This window comes from Eptatretus burgeri, chromosome 9, assembly GCF_056783735.1.
Source record: "Eptatretus burgeri isolate ZD-2024b chromosome 9, Ebu_testis_v1, whole genome shotgun sequence".
NCBI lineage: Eukaryota > Metazoa > Chordata > Myxini > Myxiniformes > Myxinidae > Eptatretus > Eptatretus burgeri.
The window spans coordinates 47,777,838-47,804,279 of record NC_140969.1 but is presented as its reverse complement, the minus strand read 5'-3'; the positions used below and the strand labels follow the sequence as shown (position 1 = coordinate 47,804,279).

Here is a 26,442-nt window from a genome sequence, read left to right as displayed (position 1 = left end):
AGAAGATGAAGGACAGGGGGAGGCAGCCAGATGCAGGGTTGCTGCAGATGTATGGGCAGAATAAGAAAGCAGCAAGGATAGCTGTGGATTAGTTGAGGGATTATATGGAAGAGGAGGCGCACAAGTTGGAAGAGAATGGTGGGAGGAAGATGATATATAAATTGCTCATGACAGGGATGAGCATTGTAAGGACATGAAGGGGGTGTGGAGGGGGTGATTGAGGATGCTGGTGGGCGGCTAGTGACAGAGATGGGGGGCAGTATTAAAGGTGTGGGAAGGATATTTCAAAGAGTTATTGAACCTGGATGAGCTACTGTGTTATGTAGAGAGGAAAGTGGAGTTGGTGGAGATCACAGAGGAGGAAGTGCGGACGGCATTGAAAAGGATGAATAAGGAAAGAGTGCCTGGCAATGATGAGGTGTGTACAGAGATGATAATTGCAGCGGAAGAAGTCAGAGTCAGTTGCATGAAGAGGCTGTTGAATATATGTATGAGCGAAGGTTAAATTCCAGAGGATTGCAGGGCAGGGTTAATTATGTCAATATGGAAGGGGAAGGGTGATGTTCAAGATCTGGGGAAGTGGAGGGGCATGACACTCCCAGTCATGTAATGAAGTTGCCGGAGAGGATTCTGGATGGGAGGATAACGAAGAGTGTGCAGATGGAGATTTGAGAAGAGCAGCAAGGGTTTAGAAGGGGTAGGGGAACAACGGACGGGATGTTCGTGCTGGGATAGCTGGTGGAGAAGAGGTTGGAGGTGTAAGGTGAGATGGCATTGGGATTTGTGGACCTGGAGAAGGCCAACGACTCTGTCCCAAGAGAGATGGTGATGACACCGAGATGGATGGGAGTTCCGGAAGCAAAAGTCAGGTTGGTGGAAGAGATGTGCAATGGAACGAAGAGAAGAGTTTTAGTTGGTCCTGGATGTTTGAGTTCAGCATGAACCGGTTTGAGAGAGAGAAGCTCTCTCAGCGCACTCATATTTATCAAGCTGATGGAGCTGTTAAGCAGGAAGGTGAGCTTGAAGAGTAGTATGGGGAGGATGTTGTATATGGATGCTCTGGCTGTTATGGTGGAGAGTGGGTGGGAGATGCAGAAGATACTGGGGGAGTGGAAGGAGGCATATGAGAAGCATGGGCTTAAGAGGAGTATGGAGACGACTGAGGTGATGTGGGTCCGGCAGCAGAGAAAAGAAATGAATATCAGGTGGGACGGGAAGGAAATCAGCAGGGAAATAGGTTTGAGTATCTGGGAGGAACAGTGACTGGGGATGGTAATCCAAGGCAGAGGTGCGGAGGATGATTCAGGTGGGTGTGAATGCATGGAGGAGGGTGGAGGGAGTAATGGCAGACAAAGTTATCAAGAAAATTGAAAGGGAAGGTTCTGATGTCATGTGTCATGCCAGCCTACCTTTATAGCCGGAGACGGTGACACTGACAGAGAGACAACAACAGAGGCTGCAGGGTTGCGAGACAAACTGGGTCAGGAGGATTGCGGGAGTGATGATGGTGGATCGAAGAGGATGGATGAACTGAGGGAGGAGATTGGTGTGCAAATGAGCTTGACGGTGAAATTGGTGAAATGCCAGCTGAAATGGGCTGGACACTTGGTGCAGATGGGGGAAGAGAGAATGGCAAAGAGAGCGGATAGATTGAGGGAGCCAGGTAGGAGGAAAAGTGATAGACCACAGTTGAGATGGGAGGATTGTGTGAGGAGGGATATCCGTCAGGTAAGCTAGTTGGAGAATGGTGGGAGTTGGCTGAGGACAGGGGGAGGTGGAGAAGTTTCGTGGTCAAGGCAGGGCAGAAGTGTGATGCCATCGGATCTCAACACTTATCAGGGGAAGAGAAGGAGAAGAACAACATTTGGAATCTTAAACTGTGTAATGAAGATGAAGGAGATTTAGATCGGAAAAAAAGCCGGTGAAAAAACATCATTATGCCCGTTTTCTTCATAAAATCTTTTTCTTTGTGTTTACAGTCAGTTTTCTTTCTTTTTCCAAGTCTTTGTCCTTGAACGATAAAAGTAAATTCAATAATTGGCTTCATGGAGTTATGACTTTGAGAGAAAACCTACCATCCACTTGTACACACCTCAAGTACAACCAACAACTTTCAACTAATTACATCCCACAATTTAGGAAACGCATGCGCACGCACGCACGCATGCAGCGAGTCACCTCCTATTGGCATGTAAAAACTCACGTCAGAACAGCTGTATACACAAAGGCACGACAACATATGTAGAGTAATTCACTGGCACATCTGCAGAAATTTCAATAACCCAGTTCCACAAAACTCATGGAAACCTGAACGAAAAGCAATCATTAAAAACAAAGACATAATGCTGACGTATGACCCGATGATCGCATCCAGCATGAACATCGAAAACAAAGCACTGCAACAGGACATAGTACTCAGATACAAAAAGGAAAATAAGGCGTTGCTAATTGAGGTTTTAGTACCCAGAGATTTTGGTCTAAATAACACAGAAATCAAGAAAATGACCAAATATCAAAACCTCAAGAATGAGGTGAAAATATCCTGGAAGCTGAAGAACGTGGAAATTGTACCAGCGATAATTGGACCAATGGGAATGATAAAGAAGAACCTCACAAAGATCCCACAAACCATCCCTGGGAACACTAGCGCAAACAAGCGACAGTTGGAGGCTGTCCAGGACTCGGTGACGATCCTGAAAAGAGCCCTCGGGACAAAACTCTGAGAACAACAAAACTTCACAACTTTGGCCATGAATCTCGATCCTTCACCGAAATGAAGGTGGATACTTCGAGTCCCGGAAGGACTCTGTTCCACCTTCCGAAAGCCGAATGATGGAGATAACAATCAACGACACACACCAAATGACATATTAGTATGATTAGGATGTGCAAAACGCCAGCTCCCCTCGACACGGGAGATGAAGGTGTGTGTCAGCAATAAACTACAACTTTTAACAGTTTTAAAGAGGTTACGATTATAATCAGATTATGTGAGAACATTATGTTCGAGTACAGTGTTGGTTACTCATGATGAAGACCTGTGTTCATTTCACGTAACAAGATGAGATGAGATCGTTTCACATGACATGATGGAATAACTTACTTGAGAATATTTAATGTCTCCTTCAAACAGATTCAGATGGAGCGCTGTGCAAAAGGGATGAAAAGGTGAAATCAGATCAACAATGACTTCGAATCGACTCAATATTCCAGTCATTATCTGCCTTGCAAATGCATAATTATGGTTTGACATTTTCAGGTCATTTTCAAAAAGTTTTTTTAAAGAATAATTATAGGTGTAACAATTTCCATCAGTCAAGATAACACGATGTTCCACATTCTACAACTCAAACACATGTTAGTGGTTTCACAAGATTCTTCAGTGTTTTTGCCCTTGTTAAATTCATTCCCTGAATCATAAAAAAAAAAACTGTGAGAGTTTCGACATGTTGTTGCATATCATCCTTACCTTCGTTTATTTCAAATATGTCTGGGTTTTCAACACCAAAAACATCCCCTTCTGCTGGAAGGGCACAAAATACATTTTGTTGTTTTATTTTCTGTTTGGTGGCATGTTGAGTCAAACACGTTGGAAACACCAAAACCCGTCAAAGGTGTGTAAAGTTATGTAATTCGATATTCTCACCCTGATGATAAATTATTTCGCAAGCAAGACGTCAGATGGGATTATTAATCCAGGAACCTATCGACAAGGTTTTATTGCTGGTGGAAGTTTAAGACACCTCCATGTCTTTTTGATAAACGGTCCCCGAGTTATCCCCGGAAACCATGAATATAGTACGAATACCTGCCCTGACTATCCCCTAGGAAATCGATGGACAGCCACCTGGGGCAATCCTTGTGGTGAGACTGTCTGAACCTGATCTTAGGAAGACGATCAAACAGAAGGTTATATTCTATCAAAAGCACATTCCACTCTATTCACTGAGTAAATATGACTGCTGGTGGCATTATTATTGAGGCAAAGCAATGCTGCTGATGCAGTGCACCTGCAGATTATGGCAATAATTCGGACAGAGTACCAACACACAATGGCCTACTCTTTTCAAAAGGCACGTTGGCATCTTTATCATCTATTATAGTCAGGCAGCTTAGCAAATGGATGTGGACGTTGTGGACAAAAGCGCTAAATTTTCCCCACATGCCAAGCGTAGCTTTCGCTTTCCATTTTTGGGAGGAACCACTTCCTCCAAATCAGGGCCAGATTTTCCAACAGGCAACATAGGCCATTGGCCTAGGGCCCACCAGTAACTGGGGGCCCACCGGGGACTTGTGGGTTCTCTGATCGGCCAAGGAGTAGGCCCTATATCTTGCAAATCTTTCTTGTCTATAAGAAGTAGGCTAGTCGGCCAAAAAAAACATCTTTTTTTTTACATTACAATATTACGATGTATATTAAAAAAAAAAAAATTGGGGGGGGGGCACTGATAAGGTTTGGCCTAGGGCCCACAAGCAAATAAATCCAGTCCAGCTCCAAATACATTATGGCGGCCATCTTGGATTTTCAAGATGGCCGCCATGTAAAAACATATCTATCAATATCTCAGCTGCTAAGCTACTTAGGCTGATAATCTTGGTGTCTAAACATACATTTTCAGGGTCAAGGAATGCAACTATACCATTTAGGATAGTGTCAGATTGGTTATTTGGACAAAATAGAACAAGGCTTGTTTATTTTCATTTTTTTTTTTCAGGCCGAACAGTTCCATCAACCTTGAGGAAAGAAAAAGAAGTAAAACAGATGGAGAAGTTAAGTGACATGTTTTATAGGATGATTATTTCATAAGAAATTAATAATTTCATTTATTTTCAAGTTCACTAGCATGATGGATTGGAACATGTGCTTGATCTGTCAAGAAAAGACTACAGAGCTTCTGAAATGCTCACTCAATGCACAAAGAAGTGGGGACAAGTCAGAACCATACAGCTCCTTCTTGAATAATGTTAATTCTTTCAGAGCCCTGGGCACATTGCCAGTGGTGCTTAACTATAGAGACTGTAGGTGAACTGGTCCAAAACTGAGGTGCATGGCACAAATATTGCTATGTCAAGTTCAGCAAAGAGAAGTTGGGGAGAGCTACCAAAAAGCGTGACATGGATGATGCAAGGTTACTGAAGGAGTTTGAAGAGGACTACCTTCCGAAGGATAAAGACTCAAATTGTGGTTATCATCATGAAGAGGGATTTTCCACAGCGAAGTTTCAAGGAGCAGGCTGTGATTCTGGTTCAGGTCATCAATGAGCTGGGAAGCCCTTTCCTTAATGACAGTGATGAGTTACTGGCATGAGACACACGGAGTGTTTTGGATGAATCTGTGGTGAATACGGTGCGAACAGTACATAGTCTAGGAAAGGATCAATCTGCCAGATATTGCAAATACGTTATTATTGGTCGCACATCCTCCAAGCATGAGCTGATTACGGCCAAAGGCGAAGACCAAACAAGTGGGAAATATTGTTACGAATCTGGAAACCATTCGCCTTCACACATACAGTTGACCCAAAGTTCGTTATTTCATTAAGTATATGTGGATAGTTAGAGAATCTCTCCCCCATGTCTAATGGGAATTTCATGTGTGCGCTGCGAGTTTCCTTCTAGTTAGTCTTCTGCATTAAATCCCCCTCCACGCCTTCAGCGCCATTACACACGTGTTCGAGGCCACGGACATAGGTGGGGGTGAGATCACCTCAGGGCCGACTCCGCCCCAGCAAGATGGAATGTTACCCTCGTCCAATCGGGGGTGAGGTCACCTCAGGGCCGACCCCGCCCAGCCAGATGGAATGTTCGCCTCGTCCAATGAGGGGAGGACACCGATTGCCCGACCAATCCGGAGGCGAGTTACCTCAGAGCGGATCCCTCCACCCGACCAGGGAAGGGATAATAAGGGTGGCCAACTGACTCAGAGAGGTCTTTTTCAGGGTTCCTTGGTGGTCAGTAGTCGTGTTGGTGCTCGTGGTGGTGGTGGTCGTGGCAGAGGTGTTTCGTGGTGGTCATGTTGTCAATCGTCGTTCGTGGCAGCTAGGATCGTGGGCTCGGATTCTGGGTCGTGGGTTCGAGTCCCACCGTGGTGGGTTGTGTTGGAGCGCTTGAGCTGGGGATCCCCGTTCCCGTCCATGGACTCCGAGCTCCACAAGTGCAAGTTCGTAAAACCGCACGAGGCGACCAGGTACCTGGCCAGACTCTGACCCTCAGCTCGCCTTCCATCCCGAGCTGAAGGGCTGAATAAAGACCCACGAGGTCCATTTCTTTTTGGATGTGTGTGTCTGTCTGTGGCCATTCTGATAAGTAGAAATCGTTTAAGTGATTGCCATTGTACATTATTTCTGCATTCATATTCGTGGTTAAGTCTGCTCTGTGTTTCCCTCCCTCTTACATTGTAAATAAATAAATAACTGTTAAATGTTCCAGTTCATTGTCTGTCTTTTCTTCCAATGACCCAGTATGGTTCGGGTTGAGAATTAGGGAGGCCGCTTGTGCCGTAAATTGTTATTTGGACCGTTGTGGCTTTGGTAATTCCCGCTCGGTTACGCCGGATCCGAGTCGGTAACAGCAACTTGGTTCGGACAAAGCCGGCCAAGGGTGTGGTTTCCCCGGTAGCTAGACCGCGCGACTACTTAGGTAAATTGGAATCAGACAAAAGGACCCTAACCGCGTGGTCAAAATATTGGTGTCCACGGTCCATTAAGTGACCCGTCGACTTCGGAGTTATCCGGAGTGATGACCTTAAATTCCGGGTGTTCGGAGGGGAGACGGCACAAACTGCTCCTTCTAGCGGTCGTCCTCGCCACCGAACCCCAGCACCACAACAATATCTTCCTACTCAAGGATGATGTTGTTCTGTTCTCTCACCTGTACATTGTGATGTAGCACAGGGTTAGTGAAACGAGTACATTCTTCAGCCATGAGAACCATCCTTTCCCCCCTTCACTGTCTGATGATAGAAAATTGTGCTTAGGAAAGAAATCTGATCTGATGAACATTCTGGCCAGACACCCACAATGATCCTCCTCATTCCATTGACATGAAGTTTCTTGATGGAACTGCTGTGGTGCACTTGCTCCCCACTACCAATATTGTGACATTTGATAAGTATGATGATTGGGTCTTTGTTCCATACATCATAAAACAACTAGAAAACTCCAAAAGAGTTGATATAGTATGAGACACATACATCCCCAGCAGCAAAGAACCCACGAGAGAAAAGCGAGGAAAGGGTGTTCGGAGAAAGGTTGTGGGCAAGAACAAGCTCCCAGGAAACTGGGCCGACTTCTTACATGAACCAGCCAACAAACAGGAACCGTTTGCATTCCTTTCCAACAAGATTGCCACTGTGGATTGCCCTGAAGAGAAGGAAATCATCATAACATCTGGTGTCACAGCTATTCTTCGAGGAACCGATCGATCCATGGCACCATGTGATCATGAGGAAGCGGACACCAGACTGCTGATCCACTTATGGGATGTTCTTCAGAATGGCTTTACCAACTGTGTGGTGCACACTGTTGACACGGATGTAGTGGTGATTCTCATTGGCAAGTTCCATCACCTGATCACCCTGTGCCAAGGTGTGGGCATTTGGGTTGCCTTTGGTACGGGCAAGAACTTTACATATCATCACATCAATGATATCTACGAAGACCTGGGTAGTGAGAAATCCCTGGCCCTCCCTATCTTTCACAATTTCACAGGATGCAATACTACATCTGCATTCTTTGGAAGAGGCAAAAACTCAGCATGGGAGGCTTGGACTGCTATCACGATGTGACATGTGCCTTTACCTACATGGCACTTCTTCCTTACACAGAAGTAGAGGTTGGTGCTCAACATTTCCAGCTGCTGGAATGCTTCACTGTTATCCTGTATGTTAAGACCAGTGACCTGCAGCATGTGGATGAAGCGAGAAAGGAGCTGTTTTAACAGAAGGGGAAGCCAATGGAGAGACTTCCCCCAACACATGATGCACTATTGCAGCACACAAAGTGAGTTGCATATCAGGCAGGAATATGGTGCACCAGTGAGAAAAATGAACAACACGCACCTACTCCAGAAGGTTGTGGTTGGACTCTTGATGAGGACAGCAATTCATGGGTACCTGTGTGGAACATGTTACCTGTGGTCTCCAAGGCCTGCAGTGAACTAGTGAAATGTATCTGCAAGATTCAAAGTGGATGAGGCACGAGGTGCGCATGCAGAAAGACATGTTGGAAGTGCACTGAACTCTGTAGTTGTCACTGTGAGAGGTAGATTGGGAATAAAATGCATATGCAGTGGTGTGTGATGACAATATACCGTCACATTTACAATTGATATAGTGACAGTCCTTGCAGTATTTTTAGTGACTATGGTCCATGAACAGTATTCTGTTTTTTGTTTTTTTTCAAATTTGATGTTCAGTTTCTTTTTTGTGTTAATTAAAATCATCTGTTGCTTTTCTTAATGGTATAGTTGAATTCCTTGACCCAGAAAATGTATGTTTAGATTCCAAGATTGTGATCCTAAGTGGCTTAGAAGCCAAGATTTTGGTAGATACAGTATAGGTTTTTACATGGTGGCCATCTTGAAAATCCAAGATGGCCGCCATAATGTATTCGGAGGAAGTGGTTCCAATCAAAAATGGATAGCTAAAGTTACGGGTAACATGTGGGAAAAAAATTGGCACTTTTGTCCGGAACGTCCATAACCATGTCAAATCCGGTCCTAAGCTGCCTGACTATTAGCAAAATATATCAGGCAGGACAACAGCCTTAATGTTCCCTCTGAAGGAAGGCACACTCAATGCCTTGCCTGCAAAGTATCGCAGGGTGATAGTTCATACTTGTGCTGGGAATAGCCCAGACGAGATAGCTCAAAGGTGAATGCACTACCTCTGGCTATCCTGTTAGCCCCATGTGAACTAAAGTTTCTCCAAGGAAAGTTTAATTCAGCTTCACAACATGTCCATTGTTTAGAATATTCACTCCATCAAAAGATTCCACCACCACAAAAATAACAAAACAATCAAAGTTTGTGCAGAATTCCAAACTCAGTCTTTACCTGTTGTTGATCGATATGTGGGCTGTAAAACAAAAGACATTTGCACAACGCAGTGTGAGTGAGACATTCATTCATTTTCTGTTGCAATCTTCTATTCTATAAGAGAACCATTTGTCTGTCTGTCATCATTTTCCTTAGAGAAGGTTGAACGGTTCTTCATTAAACTTTCAGGGTTCGTCAGTGAGTGCCAGGGGGTGTTTTACACACCAAAACAATTGCCAGACATTTAAATACAAATAAACCTTCTCCAGAAGCGGTCAAAGTTGGCGGTATATCTTCTCTTCCTGAACGGCACCATATTTAGAGATTAGCAGGCAAACTTAACCCAGAAACATCAACGGCACATTCACGAGCATTCATTCGACAAACAACATCCAATTCCACTTCTAAGGTAACACTTTTACAATGCCTCTGTGTTTTCATTATGTTCATTTATCAGGTTCTGCGGAGGGGATAACAGGACTTTGTAACCACCCTATACAGGACACATATTTCTATGTGCGGTTGATTTTGCAATCTCTTGGTTTCAGGTCTCCTGGCCATGGTCACTTGACAGTTGCAATTCAATGGGGTTTCCGCAAATGTCACAGGATTGTGAGTTGGACAGGTAACCAGGCTGGGCCATTTAAAAAATCTCTCTGTGGTGCCGATAAGCCATTGGAGCTATGTGAAAGGTAATATTGAATGATCCCCGACCCCAATCCTTAGTGGGTGGAGGGAAGTGTTTTAGGCCTTCACAAAAAAATAGACTGGGCAATGCCGGGTAACCCTGCTCATCTTAAATAACAATCTTGTTTGTAAAAATGGTTGTAAATAAATGTCCTTGCTCGTCAAAATATATTGGGTTTGTCTGGAAAGTTTGGCTGTGTGTTCAAGTGCACAAGACATGTAACTATTGGTTGTTTTTTTTTTTTTTACAAGGAATTTGCAATGAGTTAAGGGGCATGAGGCCATTCGGCCCATCACGCCTGTGCTATAGCAATACCAGATTTAATAAACCCGTCAATACCCCTTCCCTTTGTGTGCAGCCTTTTGGCTGCTACACTGGTACTCATTTTGCCAACCTCGGAAGGATGACAGGCTGAGTCAACCCCATGGTGTTAATTCAGTGGACGACAGCGCTTGAACTCAGGACCCAAGGATCTCAAACCACCACCCGAACCACTAAGCCAACACCAGGATGTGCGGGAGAAACATTTGCATGAACATGTTTATTTGTGTTGACACAGTTCTCATATGTGCACATTGCCATGTTTGTATTGAGCAAAGAATTCATGCAAGAACTGGAAAGAGCTGTCTCAAAACCAAGACTGGGCTGCTGTGAAACTATCTTTTACGATTCCTTATCCTGTGTCCAATAAATTTTTAAAATACGAGCAGAGTACCCACCCTATGGACGATCTTGTTCCAACCATGCATCGCATTTTTATGACGCATACCTTTTTGGGCAGTGTACAGGAAACCGACAGCTGCCTCAATCGCTCCCCAAAAAAATAAAAATGAATAACCCTGGTTATCTGCATGCAGAAAAAAACATACCTTCTGCTTATAATTCAAAACATCTCACTGCACTGGAAAACTCCACTGTAAATGGTAAAGACTTGTAATACCCTCGCCTACCTGGAGGCGGCCCAACAAGATACACATTTACATGGAGAATTTGCATCCCCCTCCTGTGCCCCCCCCCACGACCACAGGCTAAATACACCCCAATACATTAATTGGGATTATTCTGATCCAATGTAGCAAATCTGGATGTAATCGGCACAGAACTGTAGGAGTAGTAGCACGACAAACAAACTCACAAACAAACAAACAAACAAACAAACAAACACTGGTCTGTGAAAGGATTAACTATGAAATAATTGTTTTCATATCTATTTAACACTTTGATATGTCTTGTTTCATAGCGCAGTGGTTAGGGCAGCGGCTTGGGATCCAAAAGGTCCTGAGTTCAAGCCCCGTTGGGCCACTGAATTAATACACCAGGGGGTTGACTCAGCCTGTCATCCTTCCGAGGTCGGCGAAGTGAGTACCAGTATACTGGGCCGGTGTATACCCCGGTTAAAATAGGTGTACCATATCCCTGTGTCGTAAGAGGCGACCAGGGTTGCGTCAGGAAGGGCATCCGGCGTAAAACATGTGCCAAATCACTATGCGGATCATTCGGATGATCCGCTGTGGCGACCCCGAATAGGAGCAGCCGAAAGAAGAAGAAGAAATGTCTTGTTTCAAACTTGTTTTGTTTGTCCATAATTATTAATTATATATTGTTTAATGTCTTGTTTATTGAAAGAGTTAAAATAAACATCTTACATCAAAACTATATTTCTAACTTTATCAACTATAATCACAATACATCATACCTGTGTAGGGTAAGGGAGTACATTTGTTGGATTACATCACACCTGCATGGGGTTTAGGTACACAGAGCTCTCTCATAACTAAACAAACGTACGAAGGGTGCACACGGAATGTGGATAACAAGAAAACGTAAAAAGAAAATGATTTCTGACTGAATATCAGAAGGTTCTTACCAAAGCTTGCGTGAAGCAGAGGAGACACAGGTGAAACAGCAGACACTCCATGACACGGTCCGTGATATCTGAAGAGTCGTTTCAAATAACTTTGCAGTTACTTCCGTGGTGAATAAATACACAATTTGCATGAGGATTACATTTTTGTGTAATCCAGTCATTAATATGAAATCTATAATTTGCGTCAGGTGGACATTTTTGTGCAATAGTTGATATGAGAATAAAATTCTGCAGAAAACGGTGTTGCGTAAAAAAAAAAAATATATATATATATATATATATATATATACACACACATCTTTTAACAATTTTAAATAAAGTCGGATTTTCAACTCGAAAATATTATCATTCCATAAAATTTGTTTGACAAGTTAAAGGTGAGTGCATATACCTCTGGGCTATTCTGCTTGCGACAGCATCAATACGAATGCAAAAATACTGGTTCTTGTGTGTGTGTCATGTCAAATTTATGGACAGGGTGCATTCTTCTGAAAAACGTCATTTAAATGATTCCGGCTTCAATGTTAAACCATGTTTTATTATAACCTATAAATCTATTAACTATTATGATGGATTACCTTCACTTGTTTATCCAGGCTATGGCAGATGTTGAGTCATGATAAAATATGTTTTCATGCAAAACACCTGAAGTTTGCTCCACAAGATGCATACTTTCGGGAATATGCCCGATGATGCAGCAAATTGAGACGATTCTTCTGCTGAGCATAAGCGTTTCATGGTTGAGATCTCTTCGTGCCGGGCAACTTCTCTTTCCTGCGTAATCACAGTGTTCGGGCAGGTGAGACATCATTAGCAGACGGAATCTAATGAACAGGTAGTTCTGACAAATTTGATTTTAAATGTATTTCCACGTATTTCTTCAAAATAATAATAATAATAATAATAATTTTTTTTTTTTAGAAACCTCGTCGAGGCTCGTATGAGAGCGAACACACAACGCACACAAGAGGGGGCATGAGACAAGAGGGGAGGGAGTGGGAAGGACAAAATAGTGGGGAACAGAGACATTAGGAGATCTGTGGAAGGGAGAGCGATGGGACGGGGAACATGGGGAATACAAGATGGACATTACAGGGACTTTCAGGAAGGAAATTTGAAGGAGGTGGGCTTGGGTGGATTAACAGGGGTAGAAAAGATCGAGGATTTGGATGGGGGATGATAAGAGGTGGTGGTGAACAGCTGTTTTGAAGGCCTGGAGGGAAGAATGGGATTGAATAGAGTGAGGGAGTTTATTCCAAAGGTGGGAAAAAAAAAAAGGAATGAGAGAGTGAAGGTGAGCAGTGATTCCTGATTATGGTAGTTTTACCCGAAGGGAGTTGTTGGTGGACATTGAGCGCCCTGCGGAAATATGGTGGGGACAAATCGCAGAGAGAGCAGGGGGGCGAGGCTGGAGAGGAGACGGTAGAAGACAGAAAGACCACCGACCAACCTGCAGTGGGAGAGTGAGAGGCCCAAAGACTCAGCCTCATGAGGGAAATACCAATGATCCGAAATGACTTGGTTTCCACAGCGTGAATCCGAGAAAGGTGGGAGACAGGAGTGCCAGCGCAGAGGGGAGAGCAGTACTCCATCAGGCTGTGGACGAAAGCTTTGTAAGTGGTCAGGAGCTCAGGTGGGCCGAGGAAGGACTTTGCACGACAGAGGATTCCCAGTCGGCGACTGGCTTTGAAAGCCAGGTTTGAAATGTGGCTTTACCAGGAAAGGTCATGGCAGATAGTGAGACACAGAAGCTTGAAAGAAAGGACTTCTTCCAGAGGATTGTTGAGAAAGTGGATGGGGGGTTTTCCAAATGGTCCTTTCAAAGAAACATAGTGAGAGTGTGAGATTTGTCCGGAATGAAAGACATGTTCCACGTGCTGGACGAGTTTGTGATTTTCTCCAGATCTGCAGAGAGCGAAGAAGCTTCTGCTTGCCGGTCTGAGGGATGACAGATGGTACGGCAGAGGGTGGAGTCATCACCAAAGAGATATAGAGGATTTTCCAGAGAGTCGGAGAGATCATTGATGAAAACCAGAAAAAGAACAGGGCCCAGAACGCTACCTTGAGGAACTCCAGCCTGGACAGGAAGAGGGGATGAAATAACTCCATTCAGGGCCACACGTTGACTGCGACAGGAGAGGAAGTCTGTGTGCATGTCCAGTCAAAACAATCATGCTTACATATATGAATCATTGGCATGAATAAGAAACCAAGACTATTAACTAGAAAGAGAAATCAGAGATTGCAGACCCTTGCCAGGAATTGTTTTGTGTGGTGTATTTTGTCTGGCAAATAAATGGAAGAGTGGGAGGATGTACTCAATGAAAGGTCATTGATTGTAAATTGAAGGTTTAAATGGGCCGAAAGGGTTGAAAGGGTCGAAACTCCAAAGTGTATGAAGGGTCTTAAAAGGTTAAAGGGGTCTAAAGGATGTGTAATTTAAGGTCTAAAAGGTCAGAATTTTTCAAAGGGGCCAAAAGGTCTTCAAATATCTAAAAAGAGTCTGAAGGTCAAAGGGGTCTGAGGGGTATTAAAAGTTATGAAATTTGTGAAGGTCTAAAAGGGTCTAAATGGTAGAAAGGAGTCAAAGGGGTCAGAGTCCGAGGGGTTCTAAAGAGTCTAATGAGGTAGATAGGGTCTTGGGGTTCTAAAAAGTCTAACAGGATCTAAAGGGTCTAACAGGGTCTTAAAATTGTGGGTAATGCAATCATTAGCATTCTTCCAACAGGAGGATAAGGCGATCTTTAGTATTCTCCCCCAATATGAGGGTAAGCCAATGTTTAGTATTTCCCCAACAGGAGGATAAGGTGATCTTTCACAGTCTAAAATCAAGAAGCATGTTTTTCTTCATGGGAGGTAAAAGTGTGGGTTCTCACCCTCTTGGTCTTCCATGTGCTCATATGCAGTGCCAAGAGAAAGACTACACCCCATTTCAAAATTTTCACCTTTTGTTGCCTTATAGCCTGTAATCAAATTGCATTAACTCAGACTATTTCCACATTTATTTACACATCGTAACCCACAACTTCCAAATGAAAAACAAATTCTACAAATTTTGTAGTTGTCGTGATAAATTGTAGTGATTCTGATTATTTCAGAATAAAATCGGCTGTTCCTGTAGGTTTCCTCTGCTGGGTAGTGCATTTCACAGCAAAGACAACCATGAAGACCAAGGAGTTTCAAAAGCCCTCCAGGATAAAGTTGTGGAAAGGCACAGATCAGGAGAGCAGGGGATGGGTATAAAAGTATTTCAAAGGCCTTCAATATCCCTTTGAGCACAGTCAAGACAATCATTAAAAATGGAAGACATATAGTACCACCAAGACCCTGCCGAGATCAGGCCGTCCCTCCAAACTGGACGACAAAGCAAGGAGTAAACTAATCAGAGAGGCCACCAAGAGACCAAGGGCAACGTTGAAAGAGCTACATGCCTTTATGGCAAACACTAGTCACTGTGTGCATGTGACAACAATATCCCAAGCACTCCACAAGTCTGGCCTGTATGGTAGAGTGGCAAGAAGGAAGCCATTACTCAAAAAAGCCCACCTTGAGTCCCATTCGAGGTATGCAAAAAAACCCCGGATATTCTAAAGCCATGTGGCAAAAAGTTTTCTGGTCTGACAAACCAAGATGGAACTTTTTGGCCAAAATGCAAAACGTTACATTTGGCATAAACCCAACAAAACACATCACCCAAAGAACACCATCCCGACTGTGAACCATGGTGGTGGCAGCATCATGTTATGGGGATGTTTCTCATCAGTCGGGACTGGGGCACTTGTCGGGATGGAATGGAAAATGGATGGAGCAAAATACAGAAAATTCCTCGAGGAAAATTTTTGGGACTCGAGGCTGAAATTGGGACAGAAGTTCACCTTTCAGCATGACAATGACCCGAAGCACACAGCTGTGTTTAATCACACATATCTTTCTTAATTTGGCCTTCTACATGAGTTTATTCAACATTGTGTTGTAATAGGTTTGCATTGAACGATATTGCCATATCCAAGGTATGCATGTACACAGTTTCCATTCTACACAGTCACACACACATTAGCTCAACAGGCACGATCTTCAATCCAACAACTACAACTAACTGCATAATAACAAAATCTGACAAATTGCTTATCTCTTTCAATTACATGCATGAAGGAAAACCCTTCAGTATTTTTACACTATTCAGCTTTGAAATCAGGCTAAAACCGAAACAACGCACAAAAAACCCCTTCATTTATTACATTAAATACTGCTCATCCCTTTATTTGAAACTAGCAAATACAACCCGCCACTTCCCTGACGGGAGTGTGAAGGGGAGGGGGGTGGAGAAAGAGAAAGGGAGAGAGAGGGGGAGGGGAAGCAGAGAGGACGGAGGGAAGGGAGGGGCAGGGAGAGGAGAGAGGATAAGCGAGGAGTAGGTGAAGAAGGGAAAACTATAAAGGAGAGAAGAGCGAGTAAGGGGTGTGGAGGTGGGGAGGGCAACGCCTCACAAAATGATGCAATAAACTGCGGGAGGGAGGGGTGCATCAGAGAGAGAGAGACACACACAAACACACACAGAGGCAGAGACAGAGGTGTGGGAGGAGAGTGCTGCATTTTATTCAGAGGGGGGAGCAAGGAGGGGACAGACAGATAGAGTGGGGTGGAGGGATGGGGGGGAGAGAAATAGGTGAGGGGTAGAGGTGGCATCAGCAAAGAGAGTAATATGTTGTGCTTCATGACTGAACACAAATAAATAAATAAAATCTCATGTCAGAACAGCTGTACACACAATGACACAACAGAGTTTGTAAAGTAATCTGCTGCCACATCTGCAAAAACTTTGATATCCCAGTTCCAAAACATTTGTGGGAACATTAACCAAAAGCATGCACTGAAAACATGGAAGTACCACTCACGTACTGCCTAATGATCCCATCAAGCGTGAACATAGAAAACAAAGCATTGCGACCAGATATCATATTTAGGTACCAAAAAAAAGAGAGAAGGCATTGCGAAGTGAGGTGTTAAAACCAGTGATTTTGGACTAAACAATGCAGAAATCAAGAAAATGAATAAATACCAAGACCTCAAGCATGAAGTGAAAAGATCATGGAAGCTGAAGAATGCCAAAGTTTTACCAGTGATAGTTGGAGCAACACAAATGATGACAAAAAACCTCACAGAGATATTAAAAAACCATCCCTGGGAATATTATTACAAAACAAACTACAATTGGAAGCTATCCGGGGCTCAGCGACGATCCTGAAGAGATCCCTCGGCACAAAACTAAGAGAACAGAAAACTTCACATCTTGGTCCATGAATCGTGAACCCTTACGGAAATAAAGGTGGCTACTTCGAGCCTGCCCTGGGAGGACTCCATTCCACATTCAGAAACTTGCATATGAAGATACCAATCAACGAGACACACACACACACACACACACACACACACACACACACACACACACACACACACACACACACACACACACACACACACACACACACACACACACACACACACACACACACACACGGAGGTGGATACTTTGAGATTTCAGACCAGGGAGGGCTCCATTCCACTTTCTGAAACCTGTATATGGAGATATCAATCAGCGATCAATAACCAACAACACACACACCAGTGACAAATGTCATTGTGGTAATGCAGTTAATGTACATGCACATGTGCAAATGTGCACACACATCAAATAAATAAATAAAAAGGACAAACACAAAGACTAACCTTGAAACAGGATTTAAAGTGGGTAATTAGCGAAACTCAATTCAAAAATTTACCAAAAATTTAGCGAACACCTTATTGGATGGACCTTATTGTTTAAAAAAAAAAATGTATTGATGTCGAAGTGAGAGGTGGATTACAAATGGAAATCACACAAAGCGATCCTTGCACATTTTCAGTGGATGAGACACCTCCCAAGGGCACCCACCACACGGCACCGTGGGACCCAACAAAGGTGGAAACGTACGACAAATCGATGTGAGATTGAAAGCACGGTTACTTTATCCTGAAACGAACAACCATGCAGCTTGGGGAGTGCTCGCCAAGTGGCTTAGGCATTCAAGCAAGCACTTCAACTAAACGGTCGATAAGAAACGGCTTCCTTGGCACGCAATCGGCAATCACCGAGCCTTCATATTAAACATACACCTCCCGGAGACGCCCAAAATGTCACATATGTCTGAATTGGACAATGGAACACTTTCCTCAGAGTCGGAACTGCTTGCAAGTTCGATTCTGGAGCTTAAATTTTGTAATTCTTTTTAGTTTAAGAGATAATCGTGGCGAACCCATATGTGGAAATGAAATAAAACAACGAATAATGACATCTCTGGGCGTTTGTAAGCATTGCAACTGTACCCAGCGATGCGTAGCTATGATGAACAGCTTGTTCCAAGTCGAGGTAAGTTTGAGCATGCCAAAAAAAAACATGGTGGCTTCAGACTCCAGGGAGGTTACCCAGGAAACACCTTAAGACCCCAGACAGCGAGGTGCTCACCTGACAGATCTCTCTCCTCTAAACCTGAGAGATCATCTTTCAATCCAGGCTGCTGCCAATAAACCAGATATCATCTGCTTAACAAAATCCTTCCTCCCAAAGGACATCCCATCTCCTTAAAATCTCTCCCTGGTTATTCCTCATCAGATTAGATAGGCCTGATCCACATCCCAGCAGTGGAGTTGCACTTTTCATCAAGAGCTCAATTTCTCACTGCTCTTGTACTGCTTTTACACCTCCCAACCCTCAGGAGTACGTCTGGCTGCGATTTTCCCTTTACTCCCACCTCTTGTTCATCTGTGTGTCCTATCATCATTCTAACAGTGGTGACTTCATATATATATATATATATATATATATATATATATATATATATATATATATATATATATATATATATATATCTCACAACAACAACAAACTTTTCACCACTGTGGGAAACTGAATTGTGAATTGAATTTATAATGACGTAAAATGCCAATTAGCTTTAGTTAGTGCTTTGAGAAAGAATTTAATAAATATGCTAGAAAAGCTAGTAGGGAGGTAAATGTACACATTCCTCCAGAGTCATAAAAAAACCTTGTAAAACCTTGTAAAACCTTGTCTGTTTGCTGGACACAAGAAATCACATGTTCTTTCCTCCCCTCACCTGGGCAATCTTGAGCAAAGCTCCGATAACAGACCGTTTTTCATCCTGTGTTTGTGATTTTAACCTTACAAAGTTCTATCTGTTGCTTCTCCAAGATTCCTTTCTTTGTTCAGTTAATTTCCTTTGATGTATTAACCATGCCCTGGTGAGATCATATATAAACCCACTATTCTCTTTGTAAAGTTTAAGTTTTTTTCTGCTAGTGACATCGCTCCAGGCTAAAGACTTGCTTGTGCACAAGTGTCTTGTATTTTTTGTTTTACTGAATAAACAGCTTAGACTGAACTAAAAGTTATTTCTTTCTCACGGTGGCCAAATTGCCCCGACACCACTCATACAACTCTCTCTTCCTCATATGCAGCAATTTGAATTGTCACGCTGCAACTTGGCTGGGTGTTGGTCCCTCTCTCACCAGCCATGGCACTTCAGCAAAGGATTTTTGTGACTCCATAGGACTGACTCGATCTATAAACTTTACAACCTGGATTTCTCCCAATGGCAAATCCTCCCTTCTGGACTTGGTGATGACCGACCTCCGTGCAAATGTCTCCTGCTCTTCCTCTGCTCCATTTGGTTCATCTGATCATATGCTTGTGAAGGTCAACTTCTCTGGCTATTCTCAGAGAGCTGCCTCAACACCAACAAGTCTGGCATTTAACTTAAGCAGAATGGCAGGGTCTGCAAGCAGCCATCTCTCTTCAGAACTGATCTCCCATATCTACGAAGCTGATGTCAACTCAGCCTGGAAATTCTAAAAACAGAAACTTGCTCTCTCTCATACACATTCATCCCATCTTGTCTTCAATTATCCTACCCTTCGTACAGCCCACCGAACGCTGAATCCTGTGATGAGGCAGTTGCTCCGAAACAACTTGTTTTCTCTTCCTGGAAGGATAATCCGACCGAAGGCAATCTCAGTGCATTCCAAAAACTCCGCAATAAGTGTGTCCACTCTCAGGAGAGAGAGAGGAGTAAACAACATCTGTCCAACCTCAAAAATTAACTTTCAAACTTGTCGCCCTCCTCTAAAACCTGGCAGCACCCTGTTAAGTCTGTCTCTGGTGTATGCTCCCCCCCCCATTACTTCCCTATCTTCACATGGCACCATAGCCGACTCCACTTATGAGAACGCCGAATGTCTCAATCATGTGTTTGCTTCCAGACATTGTGTCCCCAACCCCTCACTCTCGGTTCCCATCCTACCCTGAAATTCCCAACTAACCCTGGACTCTGTGCTTTTGCACCTGAGAAGGCAAGGAAGTTTCTTTCAACCCTTGACTATGACTCTGACTCTGACTCTGCACTGGACTGGACGGCATCAGCTCACGTGTCCTAAAAACCTGCTCTGCTGCTCTTGCACATCCCCCATCTCTCTGCCCTTTTCACCCTGACATTGGTGCTTGGTCATCTTCCTTCTGCTTGGAAATATGCCAACATCACTTCATGATATAACGACAAAGGCACTCAGTAGAGTGCATACCTCCGCCAGGCTGATTAGTTTACGTTGAACTAAAATGTAATTGGCTTATTCTTGTCACCTAACCAACTCATCCACCGTGTTTCGTCCGAAGCTGTCCATAACTTTTTGAGACATCGTGCTATATATCGTTTAGCCCGATCTCTCAATGGTGACGAATCACTTAAAAAAAATTCTCGGATCCAGACCCGGATTGGGATCTTCACCAAAATCTGATCATTTCATCCTTGTTACATCCCCAAGCTCTCCACAAAATATCGTCCACAACTTTTTGAAATATTGTTCACAAATAGACAAACAAACAAAAACAGACAGACAGACAGGGGTAAAAACATAACCTCAATCCACCTTCAGTGGTGGAGGTAAAAAGGTGCAAAAAAACGATCCACTAACTACAGACCTATCAGCTTACTTCCAATAATCAGCAAGGTCATGGAATCCTTCATCGCAGTTGATGTGAAATCCTCCCTTTTCTCCAACAACCTCATCTCAGATTACCGATTTGGTTTCAGACCAGGTCACTCCACCTTGGAAATTCTGCTTCAACTCACCCATTTGAACATTTTCATGCTTTTGATACAGTCTGGCATCCTGCCTTACTCAAACTCTTTACCTTTGGTATCGAAGTCCAACTGCACACATGGCAAACTGACTTCCTCTACTCTTGTAATCAATGTGTGGCACCCAATGGAATCCTTTCATCTCTTCTCCTTGTCAAGGCTGGAGTGCCCCAAGGCAGAGTTCTGGGCCCAGTCCTACTCCTGATCTTCATCAGTGATCTCTCTGACTCTCTGAAAAATCCTCTTTATCTCTTTGATGATGACTCCACCCTCTACAGTGACATCCCTCATCCTTCAGACAGGCAGAATAAAGCATTTTCCCTCTCTTCAGACCCTAAAAAAAGAAATCACAAGCTGGTCAAAACGCTTGGAATATGTCTTTCAATCCTGACAGATCTCACATTCTCACTCTCATCTCAAATTGCGCTGTATAGGCACACCCTTCTGTGTGCTTTCTTAACAATTCTCTTAAGGAAATTCAAACACCTGAGTCTCATTATCAGCAATGATCTTTCTTGGGCAAACCACATTTCAAGGTTGGTCTCCAAAGCCAGCTGCTGACTGGGCATCCTCCATCATACAAAGTCCTTCATTGGCAAACATGATCTCCTATCCACCTACAAGGCCTTCCTCCGCAACTTGATGGAGTACCGTTCTTCCCTCTGAGTCTATGGGTTTCTCACTTCGCCATCCAAGAAAGGTCGGTGGTCTCTGTCTTCTTCCGCGTCCTTTCCGGTCTTGCACCCTCTGCTCTTTCCGTGTCCCCCCCCCACATCCTCCCTCCCCCCCCCCAGGTTTCTGCAGGGCTCACATGGTCCACCCTCAATCCACTTCTGGCAAAATTATCAAAATCCAGGATCACTGCTCACCTCACTCATTCAGTATGTTCCTCTTTTTTCCCTGCATGTGAAACCAACTTTGACATCCTCTTCAGTCTCATTCTTCCCACCAGGTCTTAAAGACAACTGTTCACCACCAATTCAGATCATCTCCAGTCCAAATCTATGATCTTTCCTACCCTTGTTATTCCCTGCCCCCCATCCCAACCCAATCCCTCCTCTTTCCAAATTTCCAGTTTTCCCTCCTGAGAGTTCCCTTCTGTATATCCATATTGTCCACCCCATGCATCCTCTCCTGTCCCCCTTCCTCCCCACACCCTTTGTTTGTCTGTGGCCCCCTATTTTGGCCTGAGGCACTGCAGTTGGTGCTCGCTCTCTCTCCCTCTCTGTCATGTTGCATCCTGATTCATTCATGTATGAGTACTAGTTCTTCCACGAGCCTCGACTATGCAGACAAAGAAACAAGCCGGTAGGCGACATGGGAGGTCGCTATATAATTGCATACGAGTCATACAGTTTTTGACGGATCGGGCTGAAATCATTTGACAAAAGAAGTTGATTATAGTGCGCATAAAAGTGAGGAAGCCAATTTTCGATTTTTCTTGGGGGGGGGGGGATTTTTCAAAAATTTCAAAGTCCCGTTGCTAGGCAACGGTGGCGTCCATAGCAACAGTGCTCAAAAGCATACAACTAGATCCTGGTATGAACCTACCAGTCAAGTTTCATCAAAATCAGTTGACTCCTCTGGCCTCCAGATTTGTCCATTACATACATACATACAGACAGACGGAAAAGCTGAGAATAACGGTAGTTATTCTCAGAATAACAGTAATAACGGTAGAATAACGGTAATATGAAACAATATAATTAAACGACAGTTCGATCCCAAACTTCAGTTTTCAGTCTCTTCGAGCTTTAATGCCAAGCATGTCATGGAATGTATAATTTTGTTGAAAAAAATTGAGGCCCATTGTAAAAATTCACGCCTATGCGGCCTCGAGGTTCAAACCACGCAACACGTTTAAACATTCAGAAAAATCAAAACCCAAGACCCCACAAACAAGCCGCTTACCTTATTCTTCTCAGGAACACTCGTCTCTCCACATTTCCACACGTTGACCCACTCATGTAACCGCAGCACCGACACAAGGAACTAGCCATGGTTCCTGGACACCTGAAGCCCCTGAGGCCTGAGAACCGACACAGAGCGAACAAAATGGCGGTAATTTGATTTTGAAGCCCCATCCAGATGGAGAGACGGAGTAACGGACAGACTGACAGAGAATACCCACGAACATAGCCATGTATGACATTTTGACATCTTGAGTTGGATGAGCTGCACAATTTTTACAAAACAGTTACTGGCAATTCGTCAGACCCAGAAATTATGAAATCTACACAATTTGTTTCCTTCACATAATATGTGAATACATGTGCATGTGAAATACAGTTTGTAATGTGTAATTCCACGTCATGTAAAAGACAACTTCAAGATCTGAATTTTCCCCCCAGACCTCTCCTCCTCCCCCCTCCCTCATCATACACACTGCACAGGAGAGAGGGGGAAAGGATGAGGAAGAGGAGGAGACGATCATACACAGGTGAGAGGAGGGAGGTAGGGAGCAAGGGGTGGGAGAGAGTGGAGAGTGACTTACTTCTGCCTTGACTTGATTGACTTGTGAGGATTGACTTGAGAGGGGGAGGGAGGGGGGAGAACCTGCCTTGACTGACTTAACTTCTGTAGTTCAATTTTTTTTAACTTGAAAGAATCGAATATACTTCTCTTCACAAATTAGAAATTCCTTAAAACCAAACGTTATGAATAAATATTGGATTCCATCATTAGTCCACAAATTGAATTTACTACGTACAAAGTTTTTCGAAGTATTGTTTAATTACATAGTTGGAAAATAGTTAACTCACCTGAAATAAACTACACACATATATATATATATATATATATATATATATATATATATATATATATATATATATATATATATATATATATATATATATATATATATATATATGTATGTACCACGAGAACATGAAAAACAATAATCAGACGACAGTTCGATCCCAAACTTCAGTTTTCAGTCGCTATACTTTTACTCAGTAACTAGGAGCACCCGCTCAACGGACGGATGGACGCAAGCAGGCAGGCACGCTGAGACCGAGCATCTTTTATATATTTCATAATAAATAACTAATTCCCAAGCAGGGGACATGTGGAAATTCTACATCATGTAAAATGTGACTCCACCACCTCAACTCTTCTCCCCATTCCTCGTCTCCCCCATCCCCACATAATGTCCAACCATCCATCCATACCATACTCTGTGCTGAGCGTTGGTGCTGCCTAAGCAGTTTCCTTGGCTATTTGGCACAATCCTAGACAGGTCTCCACTCCGACACAGGATACCAGCAAGCTGGCACTCATTTTTGCCCACCACAGGATGACAGGCAGAGTCAACCCCACCTGGTATTAATTCAACAGCTGAGGGGGATTTGAACTCAGGATCCGAGGATCCCATGCCCACCACTCTAACCAGTAAGCCAACACCAGGCATCTGTCCAACCAGATACATTCAAAATGGATATTAAAATGCATTTTTTTTTCTCTCTAAAAACACAACTATTCATCCAGTTTTCTCACCTTTTGCTGCAACTGAGTCTTAAACCATCTTAGCAACGATGAAAAATGAAATCAGATATTGAATTAGAGTTGAGATAAAGCCATGAGAGAGTCAGAAAACATGAGCCTTAAATAAGAGGCCTCGGATTTATCTGGAGCAAACAAAATGGCGTCAATTTGATTTTGAAGTCCCTCCTTGAACAGAAGCCCTCCCCGAACGGGAGAAACCATGTCCCAAATGGACAGACACACTGGAGGAGAGTATTATCGTGTACTAGTGGGGTATGCTTTCACAATCTTAAGCAATAACCAACCGTGCTGCCCCATCGTCTTGCGTTGCTCACCTGCATTTGTTTTTTTTTTCATTTATTTTATTCATTTATTTATATTTTCATTTGCGAACACTTTCCGACGGTTCAGTGATTTTTCCTGGTGTCGCAGCTTCGATGTCGATCAGCAGGCAAAATTACCCTGCTTCCCCATTGTCTCGAGTCGCTCACCTGCATTTTGTTTTCATTTATTTATATTTTCATTTATGGATGTCCGACAATTCTATGATTTTCCCAGCGTATCGGCTTGTCGGTTGTCCATCGGAATGCAAAATATCAGTTTTCTACGTCACCCAGAAGGTACCCATCTTTAATATGTCAATGCTTTATAGAATAATTGTATATATATATATATATATATATATATATATATATATATATATATATATATATATATAAATATATATATAGTTGTGGTTGTGGGGTAGATGGAGGAATTTCATAGCAAAGGTAAGATTGTATAGTGTAGCATGCTCCATGGACGAGCAGGAGATATCTCGATGCAAGTCAAGTAGGAAAAACGGTCAGCTTAAGATATAAGTGCCACCGCATGGGGGGGGGGGGGTGCTGTGTTAATTAGGTAGGGTTTAAGACCAATTTCTCCTAATATGTGATTCCTCCCTGTGACCTTTTCCTATGTTTCTGCACTTACAAAACCGGAGATAAAAGAATTACGTTCTTATTACAACAAGAACACCAGCAACAAGAACACCAGCAAAGCCGTACATGCAGGTAAAAACCCCACCTTCTCGGCTTCATGCCAACAATCCATGCCCGAGGCTTATGGTTGGTCAGTGGATGTCAGAAGGTTTGAAAAAGAAGCGAGTGAGGAGATGGCGATTGGAAGAGAAGGGTATTGGTCGCTTCTCCTCGACACATTGAAGAAGGCTGCGCGATTCTTCATGTTTGTGCTGTTTGAATTTGCCCACGTGCTGGAGCAAGATGCAAGCCATTACTGTTCAGCGAGAGAGAGAGAGAGAGAGAGAGAGAGAGAGAGAGAGAGAGAGAGAGAGAGAGAGAGAGAGAGAGAGAGAGAGAGAGAGAGAGAGAGAGAGAGAGAGAGAGAGAGAGAGAATAGGAGCGTGCCTCTCCGTGAACTCTGCGTTATCCCTTTGTGTGTTCGAGGAGGAAGGTGAGCCATCGTTGTGAGCGGACGTGGTGTTAAGAGAGGAGAGGGATCAGCATATTTATTCGTGAGAAGAAGCTGCTCGGCGGTCGGTGAGCCCTGGAGTTGAACACTGCCTCATGAATTTCCTCATGTAAGTGACTACAAAGTGGCTGGGTGCCATTTTAGGTGCGGTTTCCTGCAAAGGACGCCGGGTTCGATCGTTAAGCTCCTAGAAGACCATTGCTGGACAACGCTAAGTGCCAAAATAAAGGGAGGATTTTCCTTTATTTCATCTTTCCCCTTATCTGTATTTGAATTTGTGTGGAAAAGTCTCAATTAGCTATAGTTTACCTCACGTTACATTACTTCATGCTTTGATTTATTTTTATTATTACGCTTTATTTCCATTATAAATATTTGATTTATGTTCATTAATCCCTGATTTATTAAAGTTGCTTGTGTCTATTCATTGTAGGTTCCAGTATAAACTCTCGTGCCTCAGTTCTGGTGAACGTCGCTGGTATGTGCTTCACAGCCTCCCATCCCCTGCGCGCACGCCATCATCTCTAAGGAACTTGGTTCTTCGCCTCCAAGGGAAATTGTTCGGCTACCTGTCCAGGTCGGTGTTAACCGCCCAACCATGACAATTGGGTTGGCAGAATTAATGTAACTTGCATGGCCACGACAATAATAATAATAATAATAATGACAAATTATATATATATATATATATATATATATATATATAT

General features: G+C 43.3%; 1 protein-coding gene across 4 annotated transcripts in view; it reads right to left on the bottom strand.

Moving 5' to 3' along the window:
• Positions 1–26,442, bottom strand: part of LOC147020085 (meprin A subunit beta-like) — an 80,645-nt gene that overhangs the window by 52,234 nt on the left and 1,969 nt on the right. The window contains exons 2-7 of one of the 4 annotated variants that reach the window (XM_085895110.1): positions 22,691–22,808; positions 12,237–12,365; positions 11,592–11,659; positions 9,055–9,076; positions 3,470–3,523; positions 3,104–3,147 (exon numbers count right to left, since the gene is read on the bottom strand). In XM_085895110.1, coding sequence (XP_085751236.1) covers positions 3,104–3,147; positions 3,470–3,523; positions 9,055–9,076; positions 11,592–11,659; positions 12,237–12,318 — 270 coding nt within the window. In that variant the 5' untranslated portion in view covers positions 12,319–12,365; positions 22,691–22,808. Of the gene's footprint in view, positions 1–3,103; positions 3,148–3,469; positions 3,524–9,054; positions 9,077–11,591; positions 11,660–12,169; positions 12,366–22,690; positions 23,405–26,442 lie in introns of those variants that run through there. The other 3 variants (XM_085895106.1, XM_085895107.1, XM_085895109.1) reach the window with 3 other exon arrangements.